Source organism: Dendrobates tinctorius, unplaced genomic scaffold (assembly GCF_039654945.1).
Source record: "Dendrobates tinctorius isolate UK_male_01 unplaced genomic scaffold, ASM3965494v1 ptg000065l, whole genome shotgun sequence".
Taxonomy (NCBI): Eukaryota; Metazoa; Chordata; class Amphibia; order Anura; family Dendrobatidae; genus Dendrobates; species Dendrobates tinctorius.
The window spans coordinates 4,230,907-4,251,390 of NW_027361733.1; the positions used below are offsets into that span (position 1 = coordinate 4,230,907).

At 46.1% G+C, this 20,484-nt stretch overlaps 1 protein-coding gene across 1 annotated transcript in view; it reads left to right on the top strand.

Annotated features, from left to right (window-relative positions):
• Positions 1–20,484, top strand: part of PREX1 (phosphatidylinositol-3,4,5-trisphosphate dependent Rac exchange factor 1) — a 180,816-nt gene that overhangs the window by 138,673 nt on the left and 21,659 nt on the right. The window contains exons 24-32 of the mRNA XM_073580534.1: positions 11,773–11,983; positions 12,838–13,120; positions 14,052–14,261; positions 14,632–14,720; positions 16,887–16,969; positions 17,210–17,300; positions 17,679–17,849; positions 17,918–18,135; positions 20,204–20,303. Of these exons, the coding sequence (XP_073436635.1) occupies positions 11,773–11,983; positions 12,838–13,120; positions 14,052–14,261; positions 14,632–14,720; positions 16,887–16,969; positions 17,210–17,300; positions 17,679–17,849; positions 17,918–18,135; positions 20,204–20,303 (1,456 nt within the window). The remainder of the gene's footprint in view (positions 1–11,772; positions 11,984–12,837; positions 13,121–14,051; positions 14,262–14,631; positions 14,721–16,886; positions 16,970–17,209; positions 17,301–17,678; positions 17,850–17,917; positions 18,136–20,203; positions 20,304–20,484) is intronic.

A 20,484-nucleotide genomic window follows, 5' to 3' on the forward strand; every position in this document is an offset into this window, starting at 1 on the left:
CTTGGAGCCGGGGGAGAGTGCAGACTGACATGGCACATACAGAGACAGGGCTCCCTGCGCCCCTGTCTCTGCGGCAGCATCAGCTCCATAGCGCCTCAGGGGGACCCCTCACATGGCCCCGTTACCGCTGCTAGCCCCACCGCTATCCTGCCTCTCAATCCGGAGGGGTCTGGTTCAGATCCGACCCCCTCCCGGACATCCTCGCCGGCCTGGAGCCCATCTGGGCATCAGGCTTCTAATTTAGACCGCAGCTTCGGCCCAGCTGAAGCCGCCGCCTCCTCCCCGCCCCCCGGATGACAAATATGACACTCTACAGTGTCATAGAAGGGGCAGATAGAGGCAGAGAGGGCGCGTTTTTACATAGCCCTGCGCGCTCTCTTTCAGCTCTCCGCCCCCTTCTTCTTCCTCCTCGTCTTCTCGGCGGCCATCTTCGCTGCAGCAGAAGCCGTCTGTGACATCAGCAGCAACGTCAGCAGTCTCCGGGGGGCACAGGACTGTGAATTGTCGGCGCTGGACCTAGGGGCACACTGGTGGGGTAAGATCACAGCTGGGTTCTCTTTACTCGGCTGTGAATCCATATTACCTATAAGGCTCTCCTATAGTTTTCCTCTGCGTATCCACCCCTGTAGGGTCCTCTGCTAGCCAACCTCTGTGCACTATGCCAGGCTCAAGGAAGAGAACCAGGCAGGACTGCTTTTATGCTTTCTGCACAGCCTGCAAAACCACTCTCCCCAGTGGCATCACGTACCCGCACTGCCGGGATTGTATCCAAAATACTGGGTCAGAGCCCCAAGAAGCCCCTACCATTGCTTCAGCACCTGCTACCATGCCGGAATGGGCTACTCAGATGTCGCAGTCTATGACACAGTCCATAGATAACCTAACCTCCACACTACTCCAGGCTCTGCAGGGTCATGCCTCGGCTATGAACGTTACCCAGCAAAGGGACAGCTCGTCTCAAGGACATGCTGTTTCCAACACTCACAGACGTAAGCGGAGCCACAGGTCGCTTTCATCCGCGTCATCCCATAGCACACGGTCCATCCCATAGCACACGGTCATCACCCTCCAGGGAGAGACACCGTGGTTCCAGGTCACCTAGACCGTCCCCTAACAGAGACAGACAACGCAGATCTCCACAGCGATTCTTGACCACAGAAGACCTCCTCCCCAGTTCGCCCACCAGGGAATGCCTTAGCGACACGCAGGAATCGGAAGGCATCTGTGACTCCGACTCAGACAACGAAACGGAGAGGTCTCTGGTCCCTGGCCCCCCGAGCAATACGGCGCTAGTTGAGGACGTAATTTCATCGGGTGCTGGACATTTCTGATCCACCCCCGGAAGCCCCAGAACACAAGATTTGCTTTGAAAGTGTTCTGAAACCACCTAAGGTCTTCTCTAATCACCCGGAATTTCAGTCGATACTTACTAAGCAGTTTTGGCAGCCTGAGAAGAAATTCGCCAATCGCAAATATTTGGAAGCAAGGTACCCCTTTCCACAGGAGGACACCAAGGAGTGGACAGATCCACCCGAAGTGGACCCCCCCAGTCTTTAGGCTAGCAGCACAGACCCTCCTCTCACTGCCAGATAGCTCAACCCTCAGGGACGCAGCAGACAGGCAGGTAGAACGCATGGCTCGTTCAATCTTCGAAGCGGCAGGGGCCTCTCTGGCTCCCGCGTTCGCTTCAGTCTGGGTGGCCAAGGCCATTCTGGCTTGGGCCAAAAAAATTGCAGGCTGGCCTCCAAGCCTCAAATCCTGAGCTGTCGGACCAGGCGGTTCAAATAGCGGTGGTTGCAGATTACATGCTTCATGCAGCTCTGGATTCCGCAAGAGGTGTAGCGGGAATAGCATCAAACGCCATCACGATCCGGCGTATCCTCTGGCTGCGGGAATGGAAAGCGGACTCGGCCTCAAAGAAGTCCCTCACGCATCTCCCATACCTCAGTGGGCGGCTTTTCGGTGAAAAGTTGGACACAATGATATCCAATGCCACTGGGGGTAAGAGTTCCTCTCTCCCTCAACTAAAACATAAACGAACGTTCAAAAGGCGTAACCAAACTCTATTCCGATCCATTCGGAATTCTTCAGGCTGGTCCGTCTCGCGCCCAGCACAAAATCGTAACCGCTCTCCGCGCAGAGACAACCCACGGGCGGCGCAGAGGCCGGACAGGACCTGGCAGTCGAAAGCAGGCCAGGCAAAGCCCAAAGGAGGGAAACTTCAGACTTTCTCCTCATCATGACTCACGAATTCCGGAAGACATCCCACTCGTAGGCGGACGACTGCTACTCTTTCAGCAGAACCACAAAAAGAAAACACAGAATGACAAATGTGCAGAAATACCCTCCAGTAACAAATATGACAGTAATCAGCAAGTGCTGGTAAAAAGATGGCAACAAATACAGGGTATTTAGTCGATACGTTTTTTTTTTCCAAAAAAATGTATACCAAGCTACTCCACCTCGTCAAGGTAACCCTTAATGGAGCAGTCCCTATCTAATGTATTTAAAAACTGAACATATGAACAGTGTCTAAATGAACAGGATTCAGACAGGCGCTTCCTAGTATGGGCACGTGGTGTAAGACAGCTCATTATGTGCATGTCACACAAGAGAGGGGTGGGGTCTCTCAACCCATGCATAAGCAAGGAAAAAAAGTGATTAAAAACACATGTGACATGCACAAATGTGAACAAGTCGGTCAGACAGTGTTCACACCACCCACTGACTGAAACACAAAAAGAAAACACAGAATGATAAATGTGCAGAAATACCCTGCAGTATCAAATAAGACATTAATAAGCAAGTGCTGGTAAAAAGATGGCAACAAATACAGGGTATTTAGTCGATACTTTTTTTTGCAAAAAAATGTATACCAAGCTACTCCACCTCGTCAATGTAACCCTTAATGGAGCAGTCCCTATCAAATGTATTTAAAACCTGAACATATGAACAGTGTCTAAATGAACAGGATTCAGACAGGCGCTTCCTAGTATGGGTACGTGGTGTAAGACAGCTCTTTATGTGCATGTCACACAAGAGAGGGGTGGGGTCTCTCAAACCATGCATAAGACACTGTTCATATGTTCAGGTTTTAAATACATTAGATAGTGACTGCTCCATTAACCCCTTAATCCCATATGACGTATTATCCTGTCCATGTGCCCGGGGACTTAATTCCCAGGGACGGGATAGTACATCATAGCGATCAGCGGCGCCAACGTGGTGAGCACCGCTGATCGCGGCCGGGTGTCAGCTGATTATCAAAGCTGACACCCGGCACAATGTGTCAAGGGGCGGTCACGGACCGCCCCCGACACGTTAACCTCTTGCACACCGCGATCAAACACGATCGCGGTGTACCGTGGGTTAAAGGGAAGCATCGGCAGGGATGGGGCTCCCTCCGTGCTTCCCTGAGCCCCCCACGGCAGCGCAATGTGCAGCGCTGCTGCGGGGGGGCTCCTTCCCTGCTGGCCCCCGAATCCAAGATGGCGACGGGGACCTTTGGGGTCCTGCAGGGAGACGGCTTCCTCAGTGCCTGCAAAGATCTGTCACAGTGATCTGTGATGTGACAGATCAGCGATCTGTCACAGGACAGTGATGTCCCACCTGGGACAATGTAATAAAGTTTAAAAAAAAAAAAAAAAAAAGTTAAAATAATTTTTTTAAAAATCGCCAAATAAATCAGAAAAAAATTTTTTTCCCCCCATAAATTCATTTTTTGGAAATAAGAAAAAAACAATAAAAGTACACATATTTGGTATCCCCGCATCCGTAACGACCTGCCCTATAAAACTGTCCCATTAGTTAACCCCTTTAAAAAATAAAAATAAAAAACGAAGCAAAAAATAATGATTTATTATCATACCGCCGAACAAAAAGTGCAATAACGCGCTATCAAAAAGACGCATATAAATATCCATGGTACCGCTGAAAACGTCATCTTGTCCCACAAAAAACGAGCCGCCATATAGCATCATCAGCGAAAAAATAAAAAAGTTATAGCTCGCAGAATAAAGCGATGCAAAAATAATTAGTTTTTATATAAAATAGTTTTCATTGCATAAAACCGACAAAACATAAAAAAAACCTACATGAGGTATCGCTGTAACCGTACTGACCCGAAGAATAAACGGGCTTTATCAATTTTATCGCGCGCGGAACGGTGTAAACGCACCCCCCTCCAAAAGAAATTCATGAAACGCTGGTTTTTGTTCATTCTGCGTCCCAAAAATCGGAATAAAAAGCGATCAAAAAATGTCACGTGCCTGAAAATGGTACCAATAAAAACGTCAACTCGTCCCGCAAAAAATAAGACCTCACATGACTCGGTGAGTCAAAGTACGGAAAAATTATAGCTCTCAATATATGGTGATACAAAAACTATTTGTCACGGTCACGTGTGTCTGGACGCAGGGAGTACCGCAAGGCGAACCCATATGGCACACGTGACCCTGAATACACCGCCTCCAGTTGGGCGAATTTAAATAATACGACGTGCAGCTGGATACACCGCCTCCAACTGGCGAATTTAGGTATTACACGTATACATACAGTAGTCTGAAAACCCCGCCTCCAGTAAGGTGAATTTAAATAATAAAGGGGGAACCTGGGTAACATTAACAATGGTGGGCCCTGGAATAGGGAAGTGGAGACCTCCTGTACTCCCCTGAGCCAGTGTCCCTGCACTCCTAACGTTCCCTATGCCGGTTCCGCATCGGGCGACGCACAGGAACCTAAAAACCCTAGCTCGCCCTGAACCTAAACCCTCACTAGGGAATTGGTCGGTGCGGAAACTAATCCCACCATTGCACTAAACACACATGAGGGAAAATGACAATACAGGGGAAACACCACTTAGCTTTGCTCTGTTGTGTACGCTCCTAGCAACAGAGCCCACCACCTGTGTGCATCTTCTCCTCCACCTGGATCCATCACCATAACTGGATCCTTAACCATAGTGCAGCCTTGGAGCAGAGTCCAACACCAGTTGCAGCTGTCCAGTAACAGATTCCCAAAGATGAATTCAGCTTCTGCCCAAAAATTCAAGCATCCCTGAATCCAGCTCTCAGCAACCAAGTCCCGCATGCTGAGTGCAACTCTCTCCATAGTCGCCACTTCACCAAGCTATGCAAGCACTTTCTGCCGACACCATAAACTGTGACTCCACCACGCCATGCCAGCCCTTCTTGCAGACCACAAAGCTGACACTCGTCCCCTCTGGCTAGGCTGCGCAGGACTCATGTTCAGCTCCTTCCTCACCCAGGCTTGCTTCCCAAATGAGGAACACAATATCACCAACATTGATCAAACCCACCTGAACTCTTTTAAAGATCCTCACACCTGATTTATAATTACGTGCACTAAACCAAAGAAACTAAAGTGCGCTACCACTCACCACCACCGGGGCAACAGAATGAACGACACCACGTGTAATAATTCTAATGGCCACCGGGGGCAATCACATCACTTTGGCACCTAGCCAAAGGAAAAAAAAAGTTTCTGTCAGATCCACGCTGGATCATGACACTATTTTTACAATAAAAAGCGTCTTTTAGCATGTGACAGCTGCCAAACATAAAAATCCGCCATAAATAGTAAATCAAACCCCCCGTTATCACCCCCTTAGTTAGGGAAAAATAATAAAATTAAAAGAAAATGTATTTATTTCCATTTTCCCATTAGGGTTAGGGCTAGAGCTAGGGGTGTATTGGGGTTAGGGTTGGAGTTAGAATTGGGGGTTTCCACTGTTTGGGCACATCAGGTGCTCTCCAAATGCAACATGGCGTCTGATCTCAATTCCAGCCAATTCTGAGTTGAAAAAGTCAAATGGTGGTCCTTCCCTTCCAAGCTCTGCCATGCGCCCAAACAGTTTTTTACCCCCACATATGGGGTATCAGCCTACTCAGGACATTGCAAAACAACTTTTGGGGTCCAATTTCTCCTGTTACCCTTAGGAAAATAAAAAATTGGGGGCAAAAATATCATTTTTGTGGAAAAAAAAATGATTTTTTTATTTTCACGCCCGGTCGTTATAAACTTCTGTGAAGCTTTGGGGGGTTCAAAGTGCTCACCACACAACTAGATAAGTTCCTTAGGGGGTCTAGTTTCCAAAATGGGGTCACTTGTTGGGGGTTTCCACTGTTTAGGTACATCAGGGGCTCTCCAAAAGCAACATGACACCCGCAGACTATTCCATCAAAGTCTGAATTCCAAAACGTCACTACTTCCCTTCCGAGACCCGACGTGTGCCCATACAGTAGTTTTCTCCCACATATGGGGTATCGGCATACTCCGGACAAATTGGACAACAACTTTTGGGGTCCAATTTCTCCTGGTACCCTTGGGAAAATAAAAAAATTGGTGACTAAAAGATCATGTTTGTGGAAAAAATACGATTTTTTTATTTTCACGCCCTGGCGTTATAAACTTCTGTGAGCACTGGAGGGGTCAAAGTGCTCACCACACATCTAGATAAGTTCCTTGGGGGGTCTAGTTTCTAAAATGGTGTCATTTGTGGGGGGTTTCCACTGTTTTGGTACATCAGGGGCTCTCCAAACGCGACATGGTGTCCGATCTCAATTCCAGCCAAAAACGTCAAATGGCGCTGCTTCCCTTCCGAGCTCTGCCATGCGCCCAAATAGTGGTCTACCCCCACATATGGGGTATCAGCGTACTCAGGACAAATTGCACAATAACTTTTAGGGTCCTGTTACCCTTGGGAAAATAAAAATTGGGGGTGAAAAGATCATTTTTGTGGAAAAAATATGATTTTTTAATTGTACCGCTGTACGTTATAAACTTCTGTGAAGCCCTTGTGGGTTCAAAGTTCACACCACATATCTAGATAAGTTCCTTGGGGGGTCTAGTTTCCAAAATGGGGTCACTTGTGGGGGGTTTCCACTGTTTAGGTACATCAGGGGCTCTCCAAACGTGACATGGCGTCCGATCTGAATTCCAGCCAATTTTGCATTAAAAAAGTCAAACGGCGCTCCTTCCCTTCTGAGCTCAGCCATGCACTGAAACAGTAGTCCCCCCCCCACATATCAGGTATCAGGACTCAGGTACTCAGGACAAATTGCACAATAAATTTTGCAGTTCAATTTCTCCTGTTACCCTTGATAAATTAAAAAAATTGAACCTGAAGTATTTTTTTTGTGAAAAAAAGTTAAATGTTCATTTTTTTTAAAATATTCAAAAAATTCCTGTGACGCACCTAAAGGGTTAATAAACTTCTTGAATGTGGTTTTGAGCACCTTAAGGGGTGCAGTTTTTAGAATGGTGTCACTTTTGGGTATTTTCTATCATATAGACCCCTCAAAGTGGCTTCAAATGTGATGTGGTCCATAAAAATAAAATGGTGTTGCAAAAATGAGAAATCGCTGGTCAATTTTTAACCCTTATAACTTCCTAACAAAAAAAAATTTTGGTTACAAAATTGTGCTGATGTAAAGTAAACATGTGGGAAATGTTACTTATCAAGTTTTTTGAGTGCCGTATCTCTGTGATTTAAGGGCATAAAAATTCAAAGTTGGAAAATTGCGAAATTTTCAAAATTTTCGCCAAATTTTTTTTCACAAATAAACGCAAGTTATTTAAATGAAATTTTACCACTAACATGAAGTACAATATGTCACGAGAAAACAATGTCAGAATCACCGGGATCCATGGAAGCATTTCAGAGTTATTACCTCATAAAGGGACAGTGGTCAGAATTGTAAAAATTGGCCCGGTCATGAACGTGCAAACCACCCTTGGGGGTTAAGGGTTACCTTAACGAGGTGGAGTAGCTTGGTATACATTTTTTTGCAAAAAACGTATCGACTAAATACCCTGTATTTGTTGCCATCTTTTTACCAGCACTTGCTGATTACTGTCATATTTGTTACTGCAGGGTATTTCTGCACATTTGTCATTCTGTGTTTTCTTTTTGTGTTTCAGTCAGTGGGTGGTGTGAAAACTGTCCGACCGACTTGTTCACATTTGTGCATGTCACATGTGTTTTTAATACTCTTTCAGCAGGTCTGGCTGCCTATTACAGAAGACAGGTGGGTCAAGGAAATAGTGTCTTCCAGATACAAGATCGAGTTCCTTTCCAGCCCACCGAACCGATTCTTCCTCTCTGTTCCCCCAAAACCGCCAGACAAGGCTCGTGCCTTCCATCAAGCCGTTTCCTCCCTCCTTCAGGCAGGAGTCATAGTACCGGTTCCTGCAGAAGAGCGCTTCCGAGGGTTCTACTCCAATCTGTTCGTAGTTCCCAAGAAGGGAGGCAGCGTTCGGCCCATACTAGACCTAAAACAACTCAACAAGTATGTTCGGGTTCGTCATTTTCGCATGGAGTCCCTTTGGTCAATCATTGCGTCCATGGAGAAGGGAGAATATCTCGCCTCCATAGACATACAAGAAGCATACCTGCATATACCGATTGTTCCCGCCCATCAGAGATTTCTCAGATTCGCAATCAACCAGGACCACTACCAGTTCGTGGCTCTCCCGTTCGGACTCGCCACGGCTCACAGAACGTTTACCAAGATCATGGCAGCCACCATGGACGTTCTACACTCCAGAGGCATAGTAGTCGTTCCATACCTGGACGACCTTCTCATCAAGGCTTCCACCTTCATGGATTGCGAGGTCAGCGTCTCAATCACTATTGACACTCTGAGTTGCCTGGGCTAGTTAGTCAACTTACAAAAGTCATCAACTACCCCGAGTCAGTCTCTGACCTTCCAGGGGATGTTATTCGACACCTCCAGAGGTCTGGTGCTCCTTCCCAGGGACAAGGCACTGGCTCTCCGTCTAGGAGTCCGCATACTCCTCTGCAATTCCCCCCGATCTCTCCGGTTTGCCATGAGAGTACTCGGCAGGATGGCAGCAGCAATGGAGGTGGTACCTTTTGCCCAGTTTCACCTCAGGCCTCTTCAACTAGCCATCCTCAAGTCCTGGGACAGGAATCCTTTCTCCCTCGACAGGGAGTTCTGGCTAACATCGGCAACCAGGAGGTCCCTACACTGATGGCTCAAGCCAACCTCACTTGCAACGGGAAAATCCTTTCTCTCAGGTCAATGGAAGGTCCTGACCACCGACGCGAGCCTGACAGGTTCTGGTGCGGTGCACCTACATCACAAGGCACAGGGCAAGTGGTCACCAGTGGAAGCGAACATGCCCATCAACATCCTGGAAATTCGGGCCATCTTCCTGGCATTGAGAGCTTTTCGTCAATTACTGGCAGCCTCTCATATCAGATTACAGTCGGACAATGCCACGGCGGTGGCATATGTGAATCACAAAGGCGGGACCCGCAGTACCCAGGCGATGAGAGAAGTGACACCATATCCTCCACTGGGCGGAAGACACGAGGTCGGTACTCTCTGCGGTCCACATTCCGGGTGTGGACAACTGGGAAGCCGACTTCCTCAGCAGACAAGGAATGGATTCGGGGGGAGTGGTCTCTCCATCCCGAAATTTTTTGCCAGATCTGCTATCGCTGGGGGACCCTGGACGTGGACCTAATGGCATCCCATCTCAATGCAAAGGTCCCCAATTTCATGGCCAGGAAACGTGACCCGCGGTCTCACGGAGCAGATGCCCTGGTTCAGGACTGGACCCAGTTCCAACTTCTGTACATTTTTCCACCTCTTCCCCTGATATCCAGAGTCATGAGGAAGATCAAACAAGAGGGAGTTCCAACCATCCTGATCGCGCCAGACTGGCCCAGACGTACATGGTACGCCGACGTCGTACAACTTACAGCAGACGCCCCCTGGCGTCTCCCCGACCGTCCCAATCTTCTGTAACAAGGCCCGTTCTTCCACCAGAACTCAGGGGCCCTCAATTTGACGGCGTGGCCCTTGAGACCTGGGTTCTAACCCAGGCAGGGCTCTCACCTGATGTCATTAGAACCATGATCAGGGCACGGAAGCCAGCCTCCGCCAAGATCTATTACCGTACCTGGAGAGCTTTCTTTACCTGGTGGGAATCCCGCGGCCAGATCCCACTCCCTTATTCCCTCCCAAAAGTTCTTGTTTTCTTCAATCGGGTCTGGACGCCAGGCTATCCCTGGGCTCGCTTAAGAGCCAGGTGTCGGCGCTCTCAGTGCTTTTTCAGAGACGCATTGCTAACAAGCCGCAAGTGAGGACTTTTCTCCAGGGGGTCTCCCGATTGGTTCCCCCCTACAGACATCCACTGGAGACGTGGGACCTCAACCTGGTCCTGACAGCATTGCAGGCACCACCTTTTGAACCCCTTAAGGAAGTCCCACTCTGCCTTCTATCAAGGTGGTCTTTCTGGTGGCAATCACCTCGCTACACAGGGTGTCTGAACTGTCGGCACTCTCCTGCAGACGGCCCTTCCTGGCCTTTCACCAGGACAAGGTGGTTCTCCGTACGGTTCCATCCTTCCTTCCGAAGGTTGTGTCCAACTTCCACCTCTATGAGGAAATTTCACTGCCATCCCTTTGCCCGTTTCCGGTTCATAGAGTGGAGAAGGCTCTGCATACGCCTGAAGTCGTCAGGGCATTGCATATATACGTGTCTAGGACTGCACCCTTCCGGAAGTCTGATTCCCTTTTCCTTCCGGAAGGCGTTCGCAAGGGTCTGCCGGCTTCCAAAGCTACACTTGCCAGATGGATCAAGTCCACCATACAAGAGGCTTACCGCCTTAACAACTCTCCTCTTCTGGCCGGTATCACGGCACATTCTACGCGGGCGGTAGGGGCCTCCTGGGCCATTCGGCACCAGGCTTCGGCACAACAAGTGTGTAAGGCGGCCACCTGGACTAGCCTACACACCTTTACGAAGCACTACAAAGTTCATACCCAGTCCTCAGTGGACGCGAGCCTGGGTAGACGGGTTCTGCAGGCGGCAGTGCCCCAAGTTTAGGGACCTGTCAGCACAATATTCGTCCATTGCTTCCCAACCAGGGACTGCTTTGGGACGTCCCATGGTTCTGTGTCCCCCAATGAGGCGACAGAGTAAAGGAGATTTTTGTGTACTCACCCTAAAATCTCTTTCTCTTAGCCTCTAATTGGGGGACACAGCTCCCACCCTGTTGCCCTTACGGGCCGTTGTTGCGGTTGAGTTCTCATATTGTTCTTTGAGCTCGTACATAGTGGCCTTTTTACAGGCATGGTTATGTTATTTCTGTTATGTTCCTCCTAATGCTTTTGCACAAAACTGGAGAAGGCTGACGCCGTCCAGGGGTGTATACTGCAGAGGAGGAGCCAAAGTTAATCTTTTTCAGATTATGCATAGTGTCGCCTCCTAGTGGACAGCAGCATAACACCCATGGTTCTGTGTCCCCCAATTAGAGGCTAAGAGAAAGAGATTTTACGGTGAGTACACAAAAATCTCCGTTTTCCAGTCTGGCACATAAAACTCTCTCTTTCTCTCCTCTCTCTGTCTCCTCCAGAAGCACAAGGGACAAAGTTCAACCGAATCCATTCCAAGTAACACCAACCAAATCCACACAGCAAAAACGCATTAAAATCCACAGGAAATCCGCATCAATAATGCATGAAAACCGCAGGCGTTTTTCCCTGCGTTTTCTGCCAAGAGATGCTGATCCTCTGCATAAAATTCCTCAGGCTTACCTGCAACGTGTGCACAATACCCTTAATCTTCTTGTGTGGATAAACAGCTGCTCCTCCGAATTGCTATACACTGCAGCTTCCATATTTCTCATCCTTTTTCTTGTTTCATCTCCTTATTTCCTGTGCTATTGACTTTTCCACCCTGTGATTAGGAACTGTGTGATTAAAATTTGTGTCATCAGTTTGCAGATGAGCTGAGAATGAAGGTCAGTCCATCCTTTAAGCAGGCCATGAGTGAGCAGCACCCACTGCAGAGCATGGACTTCTGCCCGACCAACTGTCACATCAACGTCATGGAGGTGTCATACCCAAAAACCACCACATCAATAGGGAGGTCCTTCAGCATTCGCTTTGGCCGAAAAAATTCCTTCTTTGGCCTTGATCCAGACCAAGGTGAGATCATGTGACCAATGGAATGTATTTATAGAATGTAACTCCGGATCAGTACAGGATAAGTAATGTAATGTATGTACACAGTGACTCCACCAGCAGAATAGTGAGTGCAGCTCTGGAGTATAATACAGGATGTAACTCAGGATCAGTACAGGATAAGTAATGTGATGTATGTACACAGTGACTCCACCAGCAGAATAGTGAATGCAGCTCTGGAGTATAATACAGGATGTAACTCAGGATCAGTACAGGATAAATAATGTAATGTATGTTCACAGTGACTGCACCAGCAGAATAGTGAGTGCAGCTCTGGGGTATAATACCAGATGTAACTCAGGATCAGTATAGGATAAGTAATGTAATGTATGTACACAGTTACTCCACCAGCACAATAGTGAGTGCAGCTCTGGAGTATAATACAGGATGTAACTCAGGATCAGCACAGGATCAGTAATGTATGTACACAGTAACTCCACCAGCAGAATAGTTAGTGCAGCTCTGGAGTATAATACAGGATGTAACTCAGGATCAGTACAGGATAAGTAATGTAATGTATGTACACAGTTACTACACCAGCAGAATAGTGAGTGCAGCTCTGGAGTATAATACCAGATGTAACTCAGGATCAGTATAGGATAAGTAATGTATGTACACAGTGACTCCACCAGCAGAATAGTGAGTGCAGCTCTGGAGTAAGTGAAGAATACATTATTTCATGTGCATCAGAAGGATGTTGCAATTGATCTTTCTGTAGCATGAAATAGCTGGGATCAGCACTGTATTTTGCACTGTATACTGGTGCAGTGCTCCCTTCTGATTTGCACTCAGGTCCTCTCCATCTGTTGTCTCCACAGTCGGCAGCTTGAATCCTATGACGTACTCCCAGCACTGTATGTCCAGTATGGCGGCTCCTGCCTGGAGGTGTAACAACGTAAAGGATGATGATGGGGTGAATTGGGGATGCCTGGACAGCAGTTTCTCTCAGATGAACGGAGGAATTAAGAAGAGTGAGGAGCGAGGGCTAAGCCATCTGCTGAAGCAGGAGGACATGGAGATTCAGGACGGCTATCTGCAGCTCTTCAACAAGCTGGATGTGGCTGTGAAGGAGATGAAGCAATATGTCACCCAGATCAACAAGTGAGATTCCTGCTTGAGTCATGTGACCAGGAAGACCCTAAAATCACATAAAAAGCTTAGATCCTTAGTGCAATGAACAACCTGAAATCCAAATATACATGTAACCTGTACTTGTAGCAATCTGTCAGCACAAGGGACAGATTTGTGCTGCTGTTTACATTGGTAAATTGTAACAAACCATGAGCTGTGAATGCTCACATTAGTAGACTGCAAGCAGAATTCTAGAAATATAACTGTAAGGCTATGTGCACACATATGCAGAACATTTCTGCATAAAAACTGGACTCCTTCCCAGAAACCGCGCGTTTTTTTCCGCATTTTTGCCGCGATTTTTTCTGCGTGTCCCCAGACACATAGAAAATAGCTAGAAATGCGGAATTTTCCGCAAAATTAATGAGCATGCTGCGTTTTTTACCGCGAAGCGTTTTTTCCGCGTAAAAAAACGCATCCATATGCACAAAAAGTGCAAAATGCATTAAAATGTATGGGACGTTTCTTTTAAGCGTTTTTTTGAGCGGATTTTTTGGTAAATCTGCGGGGAAAAAACCGCTGTGTGAACACAGCCTAATAAATGCAACACATGATCTATTTGAAAACCGCAGAGCATTTATTAAACACGATTAGCTTCACTTATATAGGACTTCATCAGCTTTCAGGCTAAGTTACATAGGACTGCAACGGCCCTTGGTGAGGTCTTATTTTTGGGGGTGTACATTACATAGTTTTGCAAAATCAGGGTATGAGATGGCAAATAAAAGAAGTGCACTTACTGTGGAGCTCGGAGTCAGTCCACAGCGAACCCGAGGCATATATAAAACGCTACGACTTGGTGTCAACAATTCTGATATTTTCTTCTGATTCTGGTATAAGAGTCAGAGCAGGACTGAGTCATCTCTAGTGAGTATAATTCCTTGCTTGTCTCTTTCTGCAGGCTGCTGTCTACCATTACTGAACCCCTGGAGCCTGAACCGTCATTTGAGACCCCGTCTGCTGGCGGCACCCCCCCATCCTCCCTGGTGACGGACGATGGAGAAGGTGACAGAGGTGAACCCGGTGGCATAAAGAAAGTTTGTTTCAAGGTGTCAGAGGAAGATCAGGAGGACTCGGGGCATGACACTGTCAGCTACAGAGATTCCTACAGGTCAGTACTCGTTCCTTGGTTTACCTGAGGGAGCCCTATAGATGTTCACATCTTGATCTGCAAAGCTGAGGTAAATGATCCCTGTGGAACTGTGATGTTTTCCGTCATGTCACAGGACTGCAACTCTCAGCAGCCACAGTGGATTGTCACTTGGGTGGGTGTATTGAGACCTAATTTTTCTTTCGCTGCTTCCTCCACCAAACCACAAAAGGTGATAAAATCACTGAGTGACGGGATGTGGCGTCTTCCGTGCACACAACTAGGACACCCTAGTCCCTGGTGATAACACCTCAGTGCCTTAGTATGCGCAACTTATCCGGGGTGTCCTGCTCATCTCTGGGTAAATGTCCTGTTTATCTGTGTTCTACAGTGAATGTAACAGCAACAGAGACTCCGTCCTGTCCTACACGAGTGTCCGCAGCAACAGCTCCTACCTGGGCAGCGATGAGATGGGATCAGGTGATGAGATCTTGTGTATCCAGCGTACCCCGGCATCCACCTTTATACCTGCATATAGATAAGCTTTTTCCCCTATGCCAGCACGTATAGATCTTCCGAATATTTACCATTGTATATCCTCTCAATAACTGCAGAAACAAAGAACTGTGAAAAAGTTTAAGGCAGGTGTCAAACAAAAAATTATAGAAATTAACAATTCTTTAAAAAATATGATTAATATGTTAATAGTATATTTTCAGGAATTAATAAAATACAAAGTGAATGAAGAAAAGAGAAATCTAAATCACATCAATATTTGCTGTTTCCACCCTTTACCTTCAAAACAGCATCACTTCTAAGTACACTTGTACTTGCACACAGGATTTGAAGGAACTCGGCAGGGAGATTGTGCTAAACGTCTTGGAGAAGTAACCACACATCTTCTGTGGATGTCGCTTCTGTAAATCCTTCTGTCTCCCCATGAAATCCCAGACAGATTAGATGATGGTGAGATCAGGGCTCTGTGGATACCATAACATCACTACCAAGACTCCTCGTTCTTTACGTTGAAGATGGTTCTGAATGACATTGGCTTCGTGTTTGGGGTTGTTGTTCTGCTGCAGAATAAATTTGTAGCCATTCAGACGCCTCCCTGATGGTATTGTATAATGGGCAAGTGTCAGCTTGTATTTATCAGCATTGAGGACAGCATTAATCCTGACGAAATTCCCAAATCCCTTGGCTGAAACGCAGTCCAAAACTTGCAGGACATTCCACAGTGCTTCTCTGTTCCTGCAGACACTCATTATTGTACCAATCTCCATCTCTTTAGAGAACTGCCTTGTTTGTCTGTTATGGCAACATTTTTCACATTTTGACTCCTCAGCCCAGAGCACCTGTTGCCATTTTTCTGCACCCCATTCCCTATGTTTTTGTGCATAGTTGAGTTACTTGGCCTTGTTTTCATGTAGAATATATGGGATTTTGGCCAGAATTCTTCCATGAAGGCAACTTCTGGACACAGACTTCTCCAAACAGAAGATGGATGTAGCCGAGTCACACTGGTTGGTGCCAGTTCAGAGCTGATGGCATTGCTGGACATCTCATTTGAAAGGAAGCCAAGATGATGTGTCTCATCCACTGCACTAAGTTTCCTTGTCCAACCACTGCGCTTATGGTCCTCAATGTTACATTTCTTAGTGCTTCTTCAAAAGAGCTTGAACAGCACATCATAAGATCCCAGTCTGCTTTGAATTCTTTGCCTGGGAGATACCTTGCTGATGCAGTAACTACCTTGTGTCTTGTTGCTGTGCTCAGTCTTGTCATGGTGTCTGACCTGTGATGTGAAACTGTTTTCCACAACCTCACCTTTGTAGCAGAGTTTGGTTGCTCCTCACCCTGTTTTAAGCCTTCTACACAGTTGTTTCTGTTTCAGTAATGACTGAATTGCAACCTACATATACAAATGATCATCATTATCACCTGTTTGATATAATTGGCTACTCCTACACCTGACCATAATCCTACAAAATCCCTGACTTTGTGAAAGGGTACCTAGAAGAACTAATGCTGTTTTGAAGGCAAAGGGCAGTGACACTGAATATTCATTTGATTTGATTTAGATGTCTCTTTGGTTAATTCACTTTGCATTTTTTTAATTGATAAAAATAAACACTTCTATCTTTGAAAGCATTCTTACTTTGCAGCATTGTTTTCTAAATCTGCCTAAAACTTTTCCACAGTTCTGTATATACCTCTTTAGCCAATATATTCCCCATATATCAGCATATATAAATCTTCCATATACTGTATGTTGGTATGTCCCATCAATACCTGCACCTTTAGTGGTATATAATATACTTGCACTGTCTTATTCCACAGCGCTTTACATTCATTATCATCACTGTCTCCAATGGGCTCACAATTTACATTCCCTATCAGTATGTCTTTGGAGTGTGGGAAGAAACCAGGAAACCCATACAAACATGGAAAACATACAGACTCCTTGCAGATGGTGTCCTTGGTGGGATTTGAACCCAGTGCTGCAAGGCTACCCACTGAGCCCAATAAATATATATCTCCATCTGCACACCTATATCTCCTGATACACCTTTGCATATCCCTGTTATATTTCTATATATCCTCATTTACCTTTTTGTCTAATGATGCCTGTTCCTGTGCCCTCAGGGGACGAGCTGCCGTGTGATATGCGGATCCCCTCCGATAAACAAGACAAGCTGCATGGCTGCCTGGAACATCTGTTTAATCAAGTGAGTGATAATCCCAAAGTCGTGACCACCGTAACCCACTTCCAAAGAATAGCCCTATCTATTTCTATTTACCTGTCTATCTACATGTGAGGAAGAGCGCCCACTGGTGGAAGAAGTCACCACCTACACCAGCTTATATGACTATATCACAGCAGAAGTAATATATAGCAGTGGACTCATTTCTGTCCTGTAATGTGAGTTGTGTTCTCAACATTTTTCTCCCCGTTTTTCTCCTTGCAGGTAGACTCCATTATAACACTTCTCAAAGGAAAAATTATGTCCAAGGCTTTCGAGGAGACAAAGCACTTTCCCATGGAGCACAGCCTACAAGGTACTGTAAGTGACAGCAGCGAGGTCACATGATGTCTGACAACTGCCAAATGGCACAGAATTGTAAATAGACGGAACTCAACGGAACCAGAATCCTGGACACCTATCAGAATGCAGCAGTATGATAAAGTCCTGCTCTGACTGGATGCCAAGCTGATTGATATAATAAGCGGTGCACATTGTGCTGTGGCTAGGTGGACATTTTACGCCCCATGCTTTTTTCCATCTTTTTCCATACTGTCGGTCTAATGTCGGCGCAGGATCAGATCACTGACCCTGAATGACATTGCACATCTGCCAGCTTGTGGCTTCTAGAGAAGTTCAGACTCTTTCTCGATCACCGTCCATCCTCTCTATTAATGTTGGTTTCTTCCTCCAGAGTTTCAGAAGAAGGAAGAGTGGACAATTAAATGCCGCAGTATGATCAAAATCAGCGTCCGAGAAGATCCATGGAATTTACCAAACTCCATCAAGATCCTGGTGGAAAGTATCCAGAAATATGTTGAAGATGGGAAGAATCAGCTCCTGTTGGCTCTGCTGAAATGTACAGGTACGCTCCATATAACACCCACCACCCCTAGATGACGCGGCGCCGGCTATAACCTTCTTTCCTCATAGATACCGAGCTGCAGGTCAGGAGGGATGTGATCTTCTGTCAGACGCTAGTCGCCGCCATCTGCACATTCACAGAGCAGCTCATGGCCGCCCTCAACTACCGATACAACAACAACGGCGAGTACGAGGAGAGCAGCCGAGACGCCAGCAGGAAGTGGCTGGAGCAGATCGCAGTGACCGGTGTCCTCCTCAGCTACCAGTCTCTGCTATCACCTAGCCTAGTAAGTCTCCATCTCCATAAACTCACCGTTTAACCGTTCATAGAATCATAGAATCGTAGAATTGGAAGGGACCTCCTGGGCCATCTGGTCCAACCCCCTGCTCAAAGCAGAATTCGCTAAATCATCCCAGACAGATATCTGTCCAGCCTCTGTTTGAAGACTTCTATTGAAGGAGAACCCACCACCTCTCATGGCAGCATGTTCCACTCATTGATCACTCTAACTATCAAAAAGTTTTTTCTAATATCTAATCTGTGTCTCTTCCCATTCAGTTTCATCCCATTGCTTCTAGTCTTTCCTTGTGCAAATGAGAATAAAGATGACCTTCTACAATGTGACAGCCCTTGAGATATTTGTAGACAGTTATTAAGTCTCCTCTCAGTCTTCTCTTTTGCAAGCTAAACATTCCCAAATCCTGCAACCTTTCCTCATAAGACAGGGTTTGCAGACCGGTCACCTTTCTGGTCGCTCTTTTCTGAACTTGCTCCAGTTTGTTGGTGTCTTTTTTAAAATGTGGCGCCCAAAACTGGACACAGTATTCCAGATGAGGTCTGACCAAAGAGGAGTAGAGGGCAATAATGACTTCACGTGTTCTAGATAGTATGCTTCTGTTAATACATCCTAGAATTGCATTTTCCTGATCCACCCAATCAGTGATTCTGTCATAGAAGGAAATTAAGTTAGTCTGACATGACTTATTAGTTACAAACCCATGCTGACTCTGTTTAATCACTGCATTCTTATCCAGGTACTGACATACATGTTTAATAATTTGTTCAACGATCTTTCCTGGTATAGAAGTCCGACTCACCGGCCTATAGTTGCCTGGGTCCACCTTCTTCCTCTTTTTGAAGATAGGAACAACATTTGCTCTTCTCCAGTCTTCTGGGACTTCTCCTATTCTCCACGAATTTTCAAAGATTATGGAGAGTGATTCAAAAATTTCTTCTGCTATCTCCTTCAGTACTCTGGGGTGTAATTCATCTGGACCTGGAGACTTGAATTCATTTAGGTTAGCTAAGTGTTTCCTCGCTATATTTCTGTTTATAGATATCCTGGATTCTTCTATTCCCTTAATAGGACAGTGATGAATAGTTGATGTTACATTTCCTTTCTGAGAGAAAACAGATGCAAAATAGGAATTTAAAAGTTCGGCCTTCTCAACACCCTATCTTACCATTTCATCGTTTTCATCCTGTAAAAATCCTATAGCATCTTTGACTTTTCTTTTATTTTTGACATATCCCCAAAATCCTTTATTGCTTTTGACATCTCTTGCAAGCCTCAATTCATTGTCAGCTTTAGATAATCTGATTTGTGCCCTGCAGGTTCTGCAGACCGCATTATGTTCTTCTTTAGATATGCCTCCCTCTTTCCATTTTATAAACATTTCTTTCTTCCTTTTTAGCATGTGCTTAAGTTCTGTGTTCATCCATCCTGGTTTCCTTAAACGCTTCCTATTCTTCCCTCTTTTCGGAATTGTTAACGATTGTGCTTTGAGAATTTCATTTTTCAAGATTTCCCATCCTTCCTGGACATTTTTGTCCTTAAGGATAGCCAGCCATTGGATCCCTCCAATTCTCTTTCTGAATCCCTTAAAATCTGCCTTTCTGAAATCTAACCTTGACGTCTGTGTCTTCACAGGTCTTCCTCCTCTAGTTATCCAAAATTCTAAAATAGCATGGTCGCTACCTCCTAGGGTCCCAGCTACTTTTACCTCTTCAACCATTTCCTCCCTGTTCTTCATTATGCTCCCCTTCCAAGTATGATAGGCATAAATATAAGCCCTGCCCACTGTGGAATGAAAGGTCAAGCCCCCCACATAGCTTTGCCCATGGCTGCTCTGCATTGTCAATAAATCCATCTATCCAGGAATATTTGTGTAATGAGGATAACATTGGCGCATTGGCCAAGAGCTAAATTCGTGATCCATCAGCGACCTCCTGTGGCCACAGGTGGAACTGCAATTAAACACTGAATGTGGTCATGTAGGGAGTGGTCATTGCCTCCCTGAGAGTAGATATTGTGAATATTGGGGGTGAATAACATTCTTGGTTCTGTCACACAGAAGGAAGAGCGAGTGATGCTGGAAGACATTAAGGCGACGCTTCAGGACCTGGACAAAGTGGTGTTTTACTTCAAGCAGATGGACGAAACGCTGGTAGCCAGTAAGAAACTCTGACCCATAATCATCTCCCTGACCCATAATCATCACCCTGACCAGTGACTGCATTCATATCACTTATAAGGGTTTGTTCACATGTTGCATTTTTTTCCGAAAGAAAAAAACCTGCACGGTCTTACAGTACTAACAAAGTGAACAAGATTTCTGAAATCTAATACACATGC